The sequence below is a fragment of the Falco cherrug genome, chromosome 5, assembly GCF_023634085.1.
Source record: "Falco cherrug isolate bFalChe1 chromosome 5, bFalChe1.pri, whole genome shotgun sequence".
Classification (NCBI taxonomy): Eukaryota; Metazoa; Chordata; class Aves; order Falconiformes; family Falconidae; genus Falco; species Falco cherrug.
In genome coordinates, this window is record NC_073701.1 from 68746655 (window position 1) to 68759956 (window position 13302).

At 46.5% G+C, this 13302-nt stretch overlaps 1 protein-coding gene across 3 annotated transcripts in view; it reads left to right on the forward strand.

Moving 5' to 3' along the window:
• CAMK1D (calcium/calmodulin dependent protein kinase ID) overlaps positions 1–13302 on the forward strand; it is a 230318-nt gene that overhangs the window by 194975 nt on the left and 22041 nt on the right. For all 3 annotated transcript variants that reach the window (XM_055710898.1, XM_055710899.1, XM_055710897.1), the window contains exons 6-8: positions 387–462; positions 10347–10459; positions 12227–12305. In XM_055710898.1, the coding sequence (XP_055566873.1) occupies positions 387–462; positions 10347–10459; positions 12227–12305 (268 nt within the window). The remainder of the gene's footprint in view (positions 1–386; positions 463–10346; positions 10460–12226; positions 12306–13302) is intronic.

A 13302-nucleotide genomic window follows, 5' to 3' on the forward strand; every position in this document is an offset into this window, starting at 1 on the left:
GGGAGTGTGACATGGTGGAGCTGTGGGGCTACTGGGGCAAACGTGCATCTCAGCCCTGGTGCAGAGCTCGACCTCGTTTTCCTCCAAGTCTCCTAAAGTTCCTCTGACAGGGATTTGATGGCCCTCTGCCTCTCATGCATTTTTCTCTGTTTGGTTTCTTTTCCTGTCCTTGCAGTCAGAAAATGGAGAATTTGCTCCACTTTAGGGGCCATCCCTCTTTGTGAGAATATGAGCTTCCAAAAGCTCAGGATATTTGCAGATGCAAGGGCTATATGTGGAGGGCAGCAACAAGGTCTCAGGCAGCTTCAGGTTTCAGGGTCCTACCTCTCGACCACATTCAAATGTTTGGTCCTGTAACTTGTGCTTGTTTGGCTTTTTATTTGCAGCTCCTGAAGTGCTGGCTCAGAAACCCTACAGCAAAGCCGTGGACTGCTGGTCCATCGGAGTCATCGCATACATCCTGTGAGTATCTGTCGGGTTTTCAATCACAGGCGCCTTTGGGACCTGCAACATTCTCTCCCACCACAGTTACCCACTTCATCTGGGTCAAAAAAGTTAACTGTGACACTTGTGACCCAGGATAACATGAACCCCTGGACACCTCCCCAGTTACATAAAGACTGAAATTCGGGCAGCAGTGGTAGGAAATGAACCAGGAGCCTTCAAAAGCCAAAATCCCTGCTCCCACCTGAACTAGAAATCAAAATCCTTGCTCCCACCTGAACTACACCATGTGCAATAGTATGGACTTGTCCAGGTTGTGAAATTAGTGAAGTTACTGCATCCCCTGCTCAGATTAGCTTTGACATGAAACAAATTTGACCGTGTCCACAGAGCACAGCATTGTGCCCACAGGTATATCCTGAAGGGCCACCTCTCTCGAGGTGTCACTTTTTGTTCCCTGGAGAGGGCACAGAGGGAGATGGGGGAGAAGGGCAGTGAATTACTGCAGTGAATTATTCTCATGAAAACATAATACAAAGTATTGAGATTTTTACTGAAAATGAGGTATCTTTTTCCTCAACACATCCAACCCTCAGGTGCCATAGGAAAGGGTGAGCTGATTTGTGCTCTGTCAGTTCTGTCACTCTTCTATCGAGCCATTAAGCTTCTACATTCTTGGCTGAGATTTGCTTCTCTAATGAGGCTAATGGCTGCTCAAATTAGTGGGGATTGGTTGCTTGAGAAAGCTACAGAACCAAGATTTCTGTGCGTTCTCCAAAGTGGTGGATAGATCTCAGAACTCCTAAGTTTATGGAGATTTTGTTCCTGTCCTCATTCAGTACCTGCCACCCTTCTTCACAAAGGCTTAGTAGGATAATTTAGATTGGCAGGAACCTCAGGAAGTCCTCCCTTGAGGTCAGACTAGGTTGCAGAGGGCTTTATCCAGTTGAGTCTTGAAATCCTCCAAAGGCGGAGACTGCACAAAGTCTGTGGGCAACCTGTTCCACTGCTTGATTGTCCTCATGGGGGAAAAGTTTTTTCTTATACCCAGACTTGTCTCCATGAACGGGGCAGCCGGTACTTTAGATGTGGGTGCACCTTCAGTGCTTGAGCACAGAAATAGGTAAGCCTCCTCCTGGACCAGCAACAAAACTTGGAAGAACTGAAGAAGTGTCCTGGGCACTGTGGTCACAGGGATACCCAGGTACTGTTACGGGTTATCAGTGCTGTCTAGAGAAGGGCATCCATAACATTTCTGGGCACCATCAGCTGAATTCAGCTCTGCGTGCATGAGTATGTGAAATCACTGTTAATATTTGGATTGAGAAGGAAATGCAGAACTTGCTGCCTGTGAACCTGTAGGAAGACTCTCTAGCTTAGGGGCCTGTCTTGGTGGGGTGGCCTGTGCTCAGGGCTCAGGTCTGTGCATCCATGCGTGTCATTCAAATAACATTTGCGTAGGTTGCACCTGCACAGCCCAGCAGACTTTGAAGCAGGAGCTATTCATGCGGGTCTCCAAGAGGAGGTCAGGCTTTTGCCATGGGCTGACTCAGAGTGGTCATGCAGAGCACAACAAGCCTGTTCCTTTTGTGCAAGAGAGCACAGAGCTGCTGTGTAGCTGTTGACTGCTGCAGAAACAAATGTCTTTTCATGCCAGCATTACCAGTGCTTTCCCTTCTTTTGTTGGTTTTTTTTTTTTTCTTGGGTTTTTTTTTGTTTTTCCCTTTTACACAACTGTCACAGTTACACAAGACTTGAAGAAAAAAGCAGCTCTGCTGAGGCACAGCATTAAAGAAGCATTCTGACTTTGTTCCTTTTCTCCTTGCACAAACATTTCATGGCTTGTCAACATGAATAACGTTTTGATAGTGTAGTAGAACGATTTTTGCCAGGACAAACCTCATTGCTGTATTATCTACTCTGTTCAATGTTCATTTTTTACATTTTCATATAGTCTTGAGCAGAAGTTATATACTACCCAAAATAGCTTTTTTATCTTAAGATAGGATAGGAAGGCTTAATTCATTTACATATATGTTTAAGTATTTAAAACAAAATCCTGCCTAAAAAACATGACTAGCTTTCCAATCTACATGAATATTTGCAAACTTTCAGAGTACAAAACTTTGCAGAAGGATGGATTTATCTTGGAGCAACCATCAATAGCAGAAAGCAAAAAGGTTGTGCTAAGCAAAACAAAAATCGACAGTGCTGATTCTGACCTTGTGGCAAAGCCCAGAGGGACACGCTGCAGCCGTGAGGGAGACAGCAGACATGCCAAAATACCTCGGAGGCTGCTTCACACCTTTTAGATGAGGATGGTGTGTGCTGACCCAAACTTACCATTTTCCACAAGCAAACCTGAGCATGGAAGGCCTAGGGGTTGGGTTTTTTGACATTTTCAGTCCCTGCCAGCCATGGCAGAACAATCAGGCAGAGTTGCTTTTGTAGTACTTTGCTGAGTGCCAGCTTCAGGGAGTGAGAAGAAGGAGGATGCAGGCGGAAGACAGCAGTACACTTCCTCCCTTCCAGGCTCAACCGCTGCCTAGGTTCAGTTTATTGTCAATATCCACCATGAAAATATGTGTCCATTTGGCAGCCCACAGGAGGGCTGTGAACTGTTGCACCCTGATCGCCTGGCAATAATCTTGGCTCTTCTTTTCTCCAAGTTTTCAGTCCTATTCAACCATGGCTCATGCACCAAAGGTCTTCTTTGCTGGCAGACCTGCTGTTATTTCACCTGTTGCTTTTACGTGTCTTGAGACGATGCTCAGTAATGTGTCCTCCTCACCCAATTTATGAGCACATCTCCAATAGGGGTGAACTTTCGGTCTCATCCACAATCCTTCCCCCTTCCTAAGCAAGGCTGCTGTCTCTGCAAGGCTCAGCTCAGTCGTTTCCTGCTCTGTTTTCCAAATCGGCATGTGCTGGGCTTGTCAAACAAAGCGTACACGCTCCTCAGATCTAAATTCCCCATTTGCTCTATGGGGAATTCCCAGCCCTGAAGGCTTAAATCAGTTTAATAGGAACAAGTCCCTGTGAATTCCTGTTTGCAGAACAAGGAAACCTTTTCAGGGTTTCTGTGCTTCATGTAATAAGGACTTGATTTGTATTAGGTACAGTCAAAATGAATGGCAACAACGCGTTGCCGTAAAAGGAGCGTGGTAATATGTTTGCCAGACGGTCACCGCTTGGGTGGGATTGGGTCTGAGATCAAACCACCTCCTTGAATATTTCTGCATGTGAGCTATGCCCTTCAGCTCCCGTAACAGCCAGCGGCACCCCAGGGCTTACCCGAGTTACCCTAACAGAGGTGCGCTTTCAGTCATGTACAGTGTCCCGCTTGGTCTCAGGCTGTGGCTGCCGGACTGTGCAGCCCCCCGTAGCCCCATGGCGTACCTGCCAGCTGGGGACAGGGGTCATGTGCACTCAACCGCTTCTCCAGTGGCACTGGGTTCTACATGCAGGCACCTCAACCCAGCCTGGGTCGATGGAAGCAGGCGTTGCACTGGGATGTACCATTCCATTGCCTAAACTTACATGTTTAGTGCCATGCTGGGTGTTTGTGACAGCCACGTGGGTTTGGCAAGTGTAAGGCACTGCAGAGACCTTCCTTCTGGAGTGGCAGATGGAGGCCAAGCGGGAGACCATGGATCATGTCAAATAGCGCCAGGTGCCCGTGCTGAGGCTGCAGGATCACACCCTGCTCCGTACTCAGACCCTTGTTGTCACAGTACAGTTTCATCCACTTTATGGTACTTTTGCATCACCCTCCAGTATCCTTTGACTCCATCACTGTTGACTGCAATGGGAGCTTAGAAACCCAGCCCACATCTCATGTGTCCTAATCTTCAATGGGATCTCATCCTTGCTTACAGGAACAGCCAGAAAATGCAGACGTGGCCTCGTAAGAAAAGTGGATGTCAGGGGTACAGTAAGGACAGAGACGAAGAGGGGTCCTTCCCTAAGATGGAAGGAGGTAGCCTCGCTGGGACATCTGATACCACCAGTGATGGGCACAGGTTAACATCTAGGTTTGCTGCCTCAGCAGTGCCACACCACTGGAGAGAGCAGAGCCAGCATGCTCACAGTGCAGCGTGGTGCTGAGATGCCACAAACACCAGCCACATAGCCACCCTGGTGCAGTGCTGGTGGTTAATCCTGCCCTGGCCCTTAGCAGGAGTTATTAATTCCAAGATATCACCACACCCACCCGGATATGCTATTTCCAGCTCCACAGTCAGAATAGCTGGAGCTACTTGCACATGTCCAAACCAGTTGGAGACGTATTTATGTGCAGGGCAATCCAAGCACATTGTTCTGCATCACCTCCCCACCTCTCCCACGAATCCTCGCAGCCACTCGGAACAGACTGTTGTCATTTAAGAAGATGGAAACTCAGGGGAATCCAACACAGAAGCCAGGCATAAATTAAAGATGCTTTGAGCTATTATTACTACAAGTGGTTTGAGTGCCTCCAGACACAAGCTCAGCCTCACATGAGAGCCTTCAGTTTATGACAGTGGAAGAACAAACTGTTTCTGTGGCACCTACACTCTAGACAAATATTTGTTTCTCTGATAATGCAAGGTGAAGGATGTCTTAGGAAAGAGTACCTTTGTTTCAGTGCCAGTCTCTAATGTTTCTCGTTAATGACAAGCAGATTGCAGAGGCTGCACCAGCGGAGTTTTTATCAAAACCTGTTTTGCATGAGAAGTCATTATTCACACAAACTAATTTTAGCAACCTGAAATTTCCTGTTATTCCAGTTGCAATATTTCTCAGTTTGAAACAGCCTTACTGTTGAGCTCGGCTTTCTACTTATCACAAGGCAGTTTTGATAATGTATTCATCTTAAAAATATAAAGCATAAGAAGAGCAAGAGACTTGACTGGATTGCCCACAGCTGGATTTTGGACTTGTCTGGGTCACATAAGGGGTTACAAAATCTTGGGGAGCTAATTTACTGGTCACATGCATACCTGATAAAAAGAAGATGCAGTTAATTTATGAAAAAATAGAAAACCATTTCCAAAGCTGGAAAAGAACCTGGGGCCACAGAATGCCTCAGCCCCTGGTTATTGGTATACAACACCTCCTGTGTCTCCACGCTAGGCTGAGCGGATTTTGCCCTGAATTTCCTTCTGATTCTGTTCACTGGTAGGACAGGAGAATTACTGGTTTGTCATCATTATTTATAAACAAGTATCTGGAAACAAATCTTGTCTAATGCTTTCACACTTTGCTGCTGAGTTGCTTTTGATTTTCAAGTAGATGTGCATGAATCATCAACGATGTTTGTATGGAAGGATTAACCAGGGACAGAACAAAGTATGTTATGCTAGAAGAAGTTTCCACCATTATCCTGGAGTCATATGCTGGGAAAAGCTGGGCAGTCACCTCGTAGGCTCAGCATCACACACGAGCCGAAGCAAGAAAGTGAGGAATAGCTTGTTCGGTACTGGAAGAAGAATTAGTGGTGGCAAAATGTATGTGGGTAGGTTGGATTGATCAGGATAACTCAGTTAAACACTGGGAAGACAACCCCAAATGATTGTTCCTCATTGCTTGCTTCTTAGTTTATTTTTAATTCCCCATGCTAATACGTCCTTGTCCACAGTTTTGTGAGGGCACCAATGTCAACCAGTATGAGGGTCCATTCCCAAAACAAGAAGACAGACGTGTTTATCCCTATAAATAGCACTTGGATGACTTCCCACACCATACATCTCAGGTCTTTGAGCGCTTACTGAATTTTTTGCTCTCATCTCACTATAAAATTGTTTGTAACACTAACCCCGGTGCCACTTGTGTTACAGGCTATATGCTGAGCATGTGAAGGGGTTATTTAGCCCTCAGTATCACCCCCAATATGTAACAAGAGCTTGCAGGGGTTTGCTTTCTCTGCCTGGTGAGGAGATGTTCCTGGCAGTCCTCTTGTGCTCTCCTGATGGCTTCTAGGAGTGACCTCTGGCAACACCTTTCTTTTGTACATCCACCTGTGTTTTTCTTACCGCATCCCATTCTTTTTACGGCAAGACTGGGAACAGGAGATGAAGGGAAAATCTGTTGTTAATGTGATAAGGTTGCTAAATAATTCTGGAAAGCCGTTATTTGGTGAAACTGCAAGAAAATGATGACAATAATAGCTGCCTGAAGCTCCCCCAGGACAATGCAGGATTTTTTCACATTGAAGACAGAAGGGTTATTTTCGTATTTCTGCATATCTAAAGAAAAGCAGCAGAACCTCTGATAGTGAGGTCATTTTTTTCACACAGAAATGTCCCAGCAGATGGGAGTGAAGTTGGTGGGATTTTGATTCTGAATTAAACAAAAGCTTATTATGGACTTTGGAAGATGGCCCAGTTGCTGAAGTCCAGCAAAATTCCCTCCAGCCATAAATTGCATGATAGGCTAATTTACTGGGGCTTTCCCATCCCTTACTGCAAAGCCAGTAATGTTAAAACTTTTATGTCTTCCTAAACTCTGATTTTAAGGGAAAAGACAGCAAGACGGCCTACATTTTGGCTCCCAACCCCTCCCTGTGCCAAGATGCCTTGGTGTTCACCTCCCACATGCCACCTCCTCTGTACTAAGGAGCTTGCTCCCTTCTCACATGCTTGCTGGTGTAGGTCCTCAATGATTTGCCTCCTGCAGGAACATCCTTAGGTCCCCCTGTGCAGGAGGTTCATCCCCATCCCTGGCTGAGCCAGGACCAGCCCTTGCCCTGCAGTCACCCGGGTCTCAGGCAGGGGGCTGGTTTAGAGGGATATCCCTGACCATGACCTATAACAGTGACTAACGCTTCTCAAGCTCTCACTAGCAAGGGAAAAGCTGTGCCAAAAGAAGCTGTTTTCTGCCCTGTGCCCAGCCATCAACAGTCCTGGTATCGTCGTGCATGACATCAGCTGTCCTCAAACATCAGCCCTCCTGGCAGCCGCCGCTGCGATGGGCTGTGATGACCTCCCAGGCACAAAGGTAGACACTCCAGACGTGTAGGTACTCAAGCCATGCAGAGGAGCAGGGGAAGAGCTGGATGTGTGTAGGAAAGGGACTGGAAGGCTCTGGAGAGGCTGGGGCTCCTGCTGGCATTCGTCTCTCTTCTCCCCCCTATTGTGGGGTTGTAGCCCTCCAGCTCTGCGCTGCTCAGTGGTTTGCTCCTACGTTTTTGCTGCCACGAGTGTGTATAAATCACAGCAGCCCTAACTTGTGCTCTTGTACCTTTGCCAAGGTAATTAGTACAGTGCACATTTTGAAGGAGTTATTTCTCTCTCTGGAGCAGCCTGCCAGCGCCTCAACATGCACAGAGCTCTCTGCTCACCTTAAAATGCTTTATCGGAGCAGTTTGGTTTTGTGTAAGGAAAGTGCTGAGGAAGGCAAGAAATTAATGAAGGGCTGTCAGGCTTCTTATATGGAGCCTCTGAGTCCCCCAGGGAAAAGGGACAGAGCGATGGCTCCGAGTGCCTTTGGAGGAGCTGTTTTCCTCCAGTCTGGGCATCTCTACCTCTGTGGCCATCCTAACAGTTGCAGAGCTGGTGCTGGTAACCCCAGCATTCCCAAACCCCTCCGTAAAGCACCCAGAATCTTGAGGGTTATGACAAAAGAGGATGAGAGTGAAAATCAGTTTGTGTGCATCCCCCCCACAAGACTGTGGGGAGTAAGCACTGATATTTGTTGTATTAAAGCAAGTTATATAAAATTTCTTTACAGATACCTGTAGAGCTGGATCCTGGTTGTGGACCCAGTTTCTGCATTAGGTTATCAGATGTTTTTCCTCCATTATCCAGGTGCATAGTGGCTTTTTGGCATTTGTTTAAATGCACCATTTTTAATGGCCCTTTCACATGCCACTTCCACCACTGGGTTTCACATGGAGGTTGCTGCATCAAGCCCCATGCACAGGTGCATGCCCATGAAGTAGGTATGTGGTCCTGCTCTGAACGTAAATGCTGGGCTGGCATGAGGTTATCTTACTTGCTTTTGATAATGACAGTCATCCAGTGAGACACAAATGAGGACTGGCTCATCTGCTTTGCAAGATAAAGAGAAATTTCTGATTCAGTTGAACCATAGTGGATTCATTATAATGCTGCAAATTTCAGTGGAATTTTTCCAGGTCAATATGGAACTGATGCAGATCAAGATCTCACTCAGTATTTTGAATTGTTTGTCAAGCACACTGGCTCTTCAGAGCTAATAAAACATTGCTCCATTCACCCTCAAGTGTTGAGTTGGTTCAAATAACCTCCAGGGCGGCTGGCTGACTTTGGGTTATAAATAACTGGAGTATTTCATTTCTTACAGTCCTTCCCTCCTGCCCTTGCTTTGTTGTTGGTACAGTGTCGTTTTTCAGTTAGGTCTTCAGTCTGTTTATAATGGCTGGGCCTCTCCCATTAAATGCTTTATCGAAGCTGATTGACTCTGGGTTTAAGAAAACTGTAGGGAAAAGATCATTTCAAAATTGGCGAAGTATAGGAAGGAATAATTTACATCGTAGACTAGAGATAAGAGAAAAAAATGCGTCATCTCTACACGAGACAACAGATGCAGAAAGGCCTGTGTCACTGTGAGCAGGATGGGTTTGCAAGAATCTTGGACCAGCCTCAGAGGTAAATCTGACACTTTACAACATTGGTATTAAACCTTGACGAAGGGCTGTCTTTGCTGGCATGTCTGTACAGGGAGGGACAGACTACTGCGTGTAGCATCAGCTGGGCACGAGGGATCTCTGACACACACGTTTTTATCCCTGCATTTGCTTAACGCAGCGCTGGATGTGGTTTTCCCATGTCAGCAGGGCTGGAAGAGCCCTGCCTCAGCGGAGTAGCCATCCTTCTGTCTGCAGCACTGGGAGGGTGCACCCTGAGTGCCTTAGCTCAAACTAGGCAAATAACGTCCAATGTCCTGCCTGTCCCGGGGCCAGGTTTTCTGAGAAGTCTGATTATAAATACTGAAAACCAGGGCAGGACTGTTGTTAGCCTTAGGCAAGGTAGGCAGTTTGATGTGGGCAGCAAAATCACTTGTGGAAGTGAGAAAGGGAGAGAGGCTCTCCGTGTGTCTCTGCAACTGTGGCATGTCCACGTGCAGCCCGGGCAGGCTCTGCTACAGAGGTGGAGTGACTCCCAGACACCCTCCCCATTGTGCCTGGGGGATGCAGAGTCCAGCACAACCTGCAGATGCATGCTGCCCGCTGCCTGATAGCTCTGTGAGGCTCCTTGTCCTGCTTTGCACCAGCTCTTCCGCCCTGTGGTGCTGGAGAAGAAGTCCCTGCAGATGGCCGATGGCTCCCCAGTTGTACAGCAAACCTTCTCATAGAGATATGGTCTCTATGGTCTGCACAGCCACCGCACTGCCTCTCTGCCATCTGGGAGACAATAAAGCTGGTGTAAGTGGCTTGTAATGTAATTTAATGTAAGGCATTGGGTGAGAACAGTCCAGAAGGACGACGAGAGCGATGAAGCCAGTATGGACAAGACTCCTGGGTGGGGAATGGTTGTGTTGAGGGATGAGAGGGTCTGGTGCTCTGTGGATGTAGGGTGTGGCTCATGAAATATACCACATGTATAGGAGAAGATGGAAGGGCTCATGGCTGTGTAATAAAACTATTCCTCTGGCTAAACACCCAAAACCATGCAGAGGGAGGCCAGGCTATCTACATGAGTCAGTGTAGGATCAACAGCACCAGATTTCCACACAGAATTCCTCTTTGTCCAGGATGGTGCCAATCTTCAGAAGTGTGTTTACATGTCCCTGAACAAACTCCCGTCACGGTAGGGTTTGCCTGCTTGAAAAGTTATTGAGGCAAGTCTTAAGCAAAAGTTTCTCCTTCCCCCTCCCTCTTTCTTACCTTCCTGGCAGAGATGGGTCCAAGGGTCACTCTCTCTTTTCTCATTCTCCATTAGGCTCTGTGGGTATCCCCCTTTCTATGATGAAAATGACTCCAAACTCTTTGAGCAGATCCTTAAGGCGGAGTATGAGTTTGACTCTCCGTATTGGGACGACATCTCTGAGTCCGGTAAGAAGCTACTGCTCATTTAATTGCCACAACCATGCATGCATGTATGCCTGTTGCAGATCTCCTCCTCTGTGTGTGAGAATGCACCCTTCGTCATGTGCGAAGCTCCTTTTAACTGAAAGCCATTGGGAACATGCATTTCTTTCAGCTCAAATAGTTACGGGAGTTTATTTCTGCAGGGGAGTAAATTAAGTACCTTTTTGTCCGGCCACACACAAAGGACTAAATTGTAGCTGGAACACAAGAAGAGAGCAGAATACTTTCCCAAGAAGACAAAGCAGTTTAATTTCTCCATCATATCCAAATAAAAAGCAGATGGTTTGTGTGTCATTAATAATAAGGTGGCAAGCTAGTTTGGCTCTGTTACCGACACTGCCCTGCAGTGTATACAGCAAAGGACCCGAGAAATTAGTGGCTTCCAGATGAGGTGGGTGAGCAAATTCAGAAACTGGGACTACTGTCTGCATGGTTGGATCCAGCTAGCTGCCCATATGCTCATCCAGTTCCCCACCCAGTCCAGAAGGCATTTAACCTGTGGTGCCTGCCTGCCCCTGCTCTAGTTGGCCTGGTAGAGGCAGATATACCACCTGTTACAGGCAAATACACCTAAAGGCTTCTGGCTGCAGCACGGCTCGTGGTCTGCCAGCATCAGTGTCTGTGGGTGACAGCAGGGGCATGTTCAGCATTGCACCCTGCATGTGTCACTGGCATGCTGGGTGGTCTCCAAGAGGTCACGCAAGCTCAGTGTCCTTGCTCTGTCCAAGCCAGGGGAACATCTGCCATTTCATGTAGGAGAAGAAAAGAATTCTAGGAATATTTTGTCATACAAAAATATCCCGAGAAATGTGGTTTCCTGGTTCGTTAGTACTACTGATTAAGGCAGGGAAGATATAAAAATAAGTGGTTTATTTTAAAGATGAATTTATATCCTGCTATCTCCACAAAGAAAAACATTTCATGCTGTTTACATCTGCGATCCAGATACCATTGTGATGGATTGCTTAAAAATATATGTGATGAGAAGGTTTTTTAAGTCCATAGGGGTTTTCAGAGAAAATATGAAGGTCTGCTGGCAGAGCCCTTTGAATTTTGGGGGAAAGTCCATCACCTAAATCAGCACAAAGATTTTCCTGCCATATTTGGCTTTGCTGTGGCTCCTTCAGCCACTCTGTCCTGAAACTACTGGATGCATGCCATGCTCTGATCTCCCTTCCTTCCATTATAATTTTGATTAAAAACACACTACCTCGTGCTCAAGGGAGTCCATTTTCCTTGGTAACTTGTTTTTTAAATATGCATTACGTCCTCACAGCTGCCCATGTGTGTAATTGCTTGGAGTAAGCAATGAGAAGCTCCTCTTACTGTGGCATCTGACCTCCTCCTTGCCTTTCCCACTCAGTTTACCAGCATCTCTGACAGATGTGGCCATATTCGAGCAACTGGGATGGTCAGAGGCACTTGGCTGGCCAGGGGAGCCTGAAGCCAGCAGGACTGTACTCTGCTGACTCTGATTTTTCCATCCCACTCCTAAATATACCTTCAGGAGTAGACGCCTTCAGCTTTTATCTGCCATACTGAACAGCTTGGATTTGGTCCTAAGTCACTTTGGTTATATCTATACCAATAAATGAGAAATGACCCAGGGCCATTTTCTGGTGCTGTGGCCAGATGGCACTTGGTAGCCTGATCAGTGCTGTTGACTGATCATCTGGCGACAGAACTGGGCATCAACTCTATTGCTGTAAATTATTCTCTCTTTTTTTACAGCTAAAGACTTCATTCGGAATTTGATGGAGAAGGACCCTAATAAAAGATACACCTGTGAGCAAGCAGCGCGACACCCTTGGTAAGCAACAGTCACTGCTGTGTGAAACCCTCAGGACAGAGAGCATCGTTTTACATTCATGGGTGGAAGTGTTTTTTCAGTCACATTGTGTACTAACCTCTACTAAATAAGTCCATGCTTTTATTCTTACAACTCCCGCCTTTGTCCTCCATATTTTCCTGGAAAACCATGAGGGTCTTTCATCTCCTGCACCAACCTATTGAGTATCTGTGTAAAGATTCAGTGAAATGCTGAATTATATATGTTGACTGTAGTGTAGCAGTGGGATATGCCAAAATGATTGAACCCAGAAATCATATTTTGGGGCAAAGGTCAAATTCTGCAGGTGTACAAAAAGCTGGGTATCAACCTGCTCATGAGGTCCTTGCCAAAGCAATATCAGAGCACTTAAGAGCATCCCATGAAGTAGGAAGTTCTCACCTGTGCTTCACAGATGACAGTTCACCTCCTGCTTGCAGTAAGGAGCTGGTTTCACGTGCTGTTTATCCTCCCTTGTTGAACGGAAGAGATAGAAAACCCTAGAGAGGGACAGTCTGAATGGGTTACAGCAATGCTATCTCCCTGCAGCGACTACAGAAAAGTCCCTGGTCAGACTGTATTTGTAATGTAGGCCTCAAGTGCTTCAACTTAGATGATGCCTTTGCACATGGATGACCTCACCAATGTTACCCAAGGTTTATGTAGCTGAAACAAGAGTGGCTCACGTACTTTTGACCAACTCTGCATGACTGAGCATCACCCCACACTGCCAGATGCACCCACAAATGGGCTCTGGATGTAAGGCTTTTAGGGCAGGGATCATTCCATATGACGCGAGATATTATTTTCATAGTTATAATAGCTGCAACAGAAAGGAGTCAATGGCATGACATTTTCACCCCAAGTGTGCATTGCTATCACAGTTGCTGCAAATACTGTTTCCTTTTGCAGTTTCTGGAGCACTGGCTGGATACGAGCATTAGGCTGTGTACATGCAGGGGAGCAGAAGGTTTCCCCG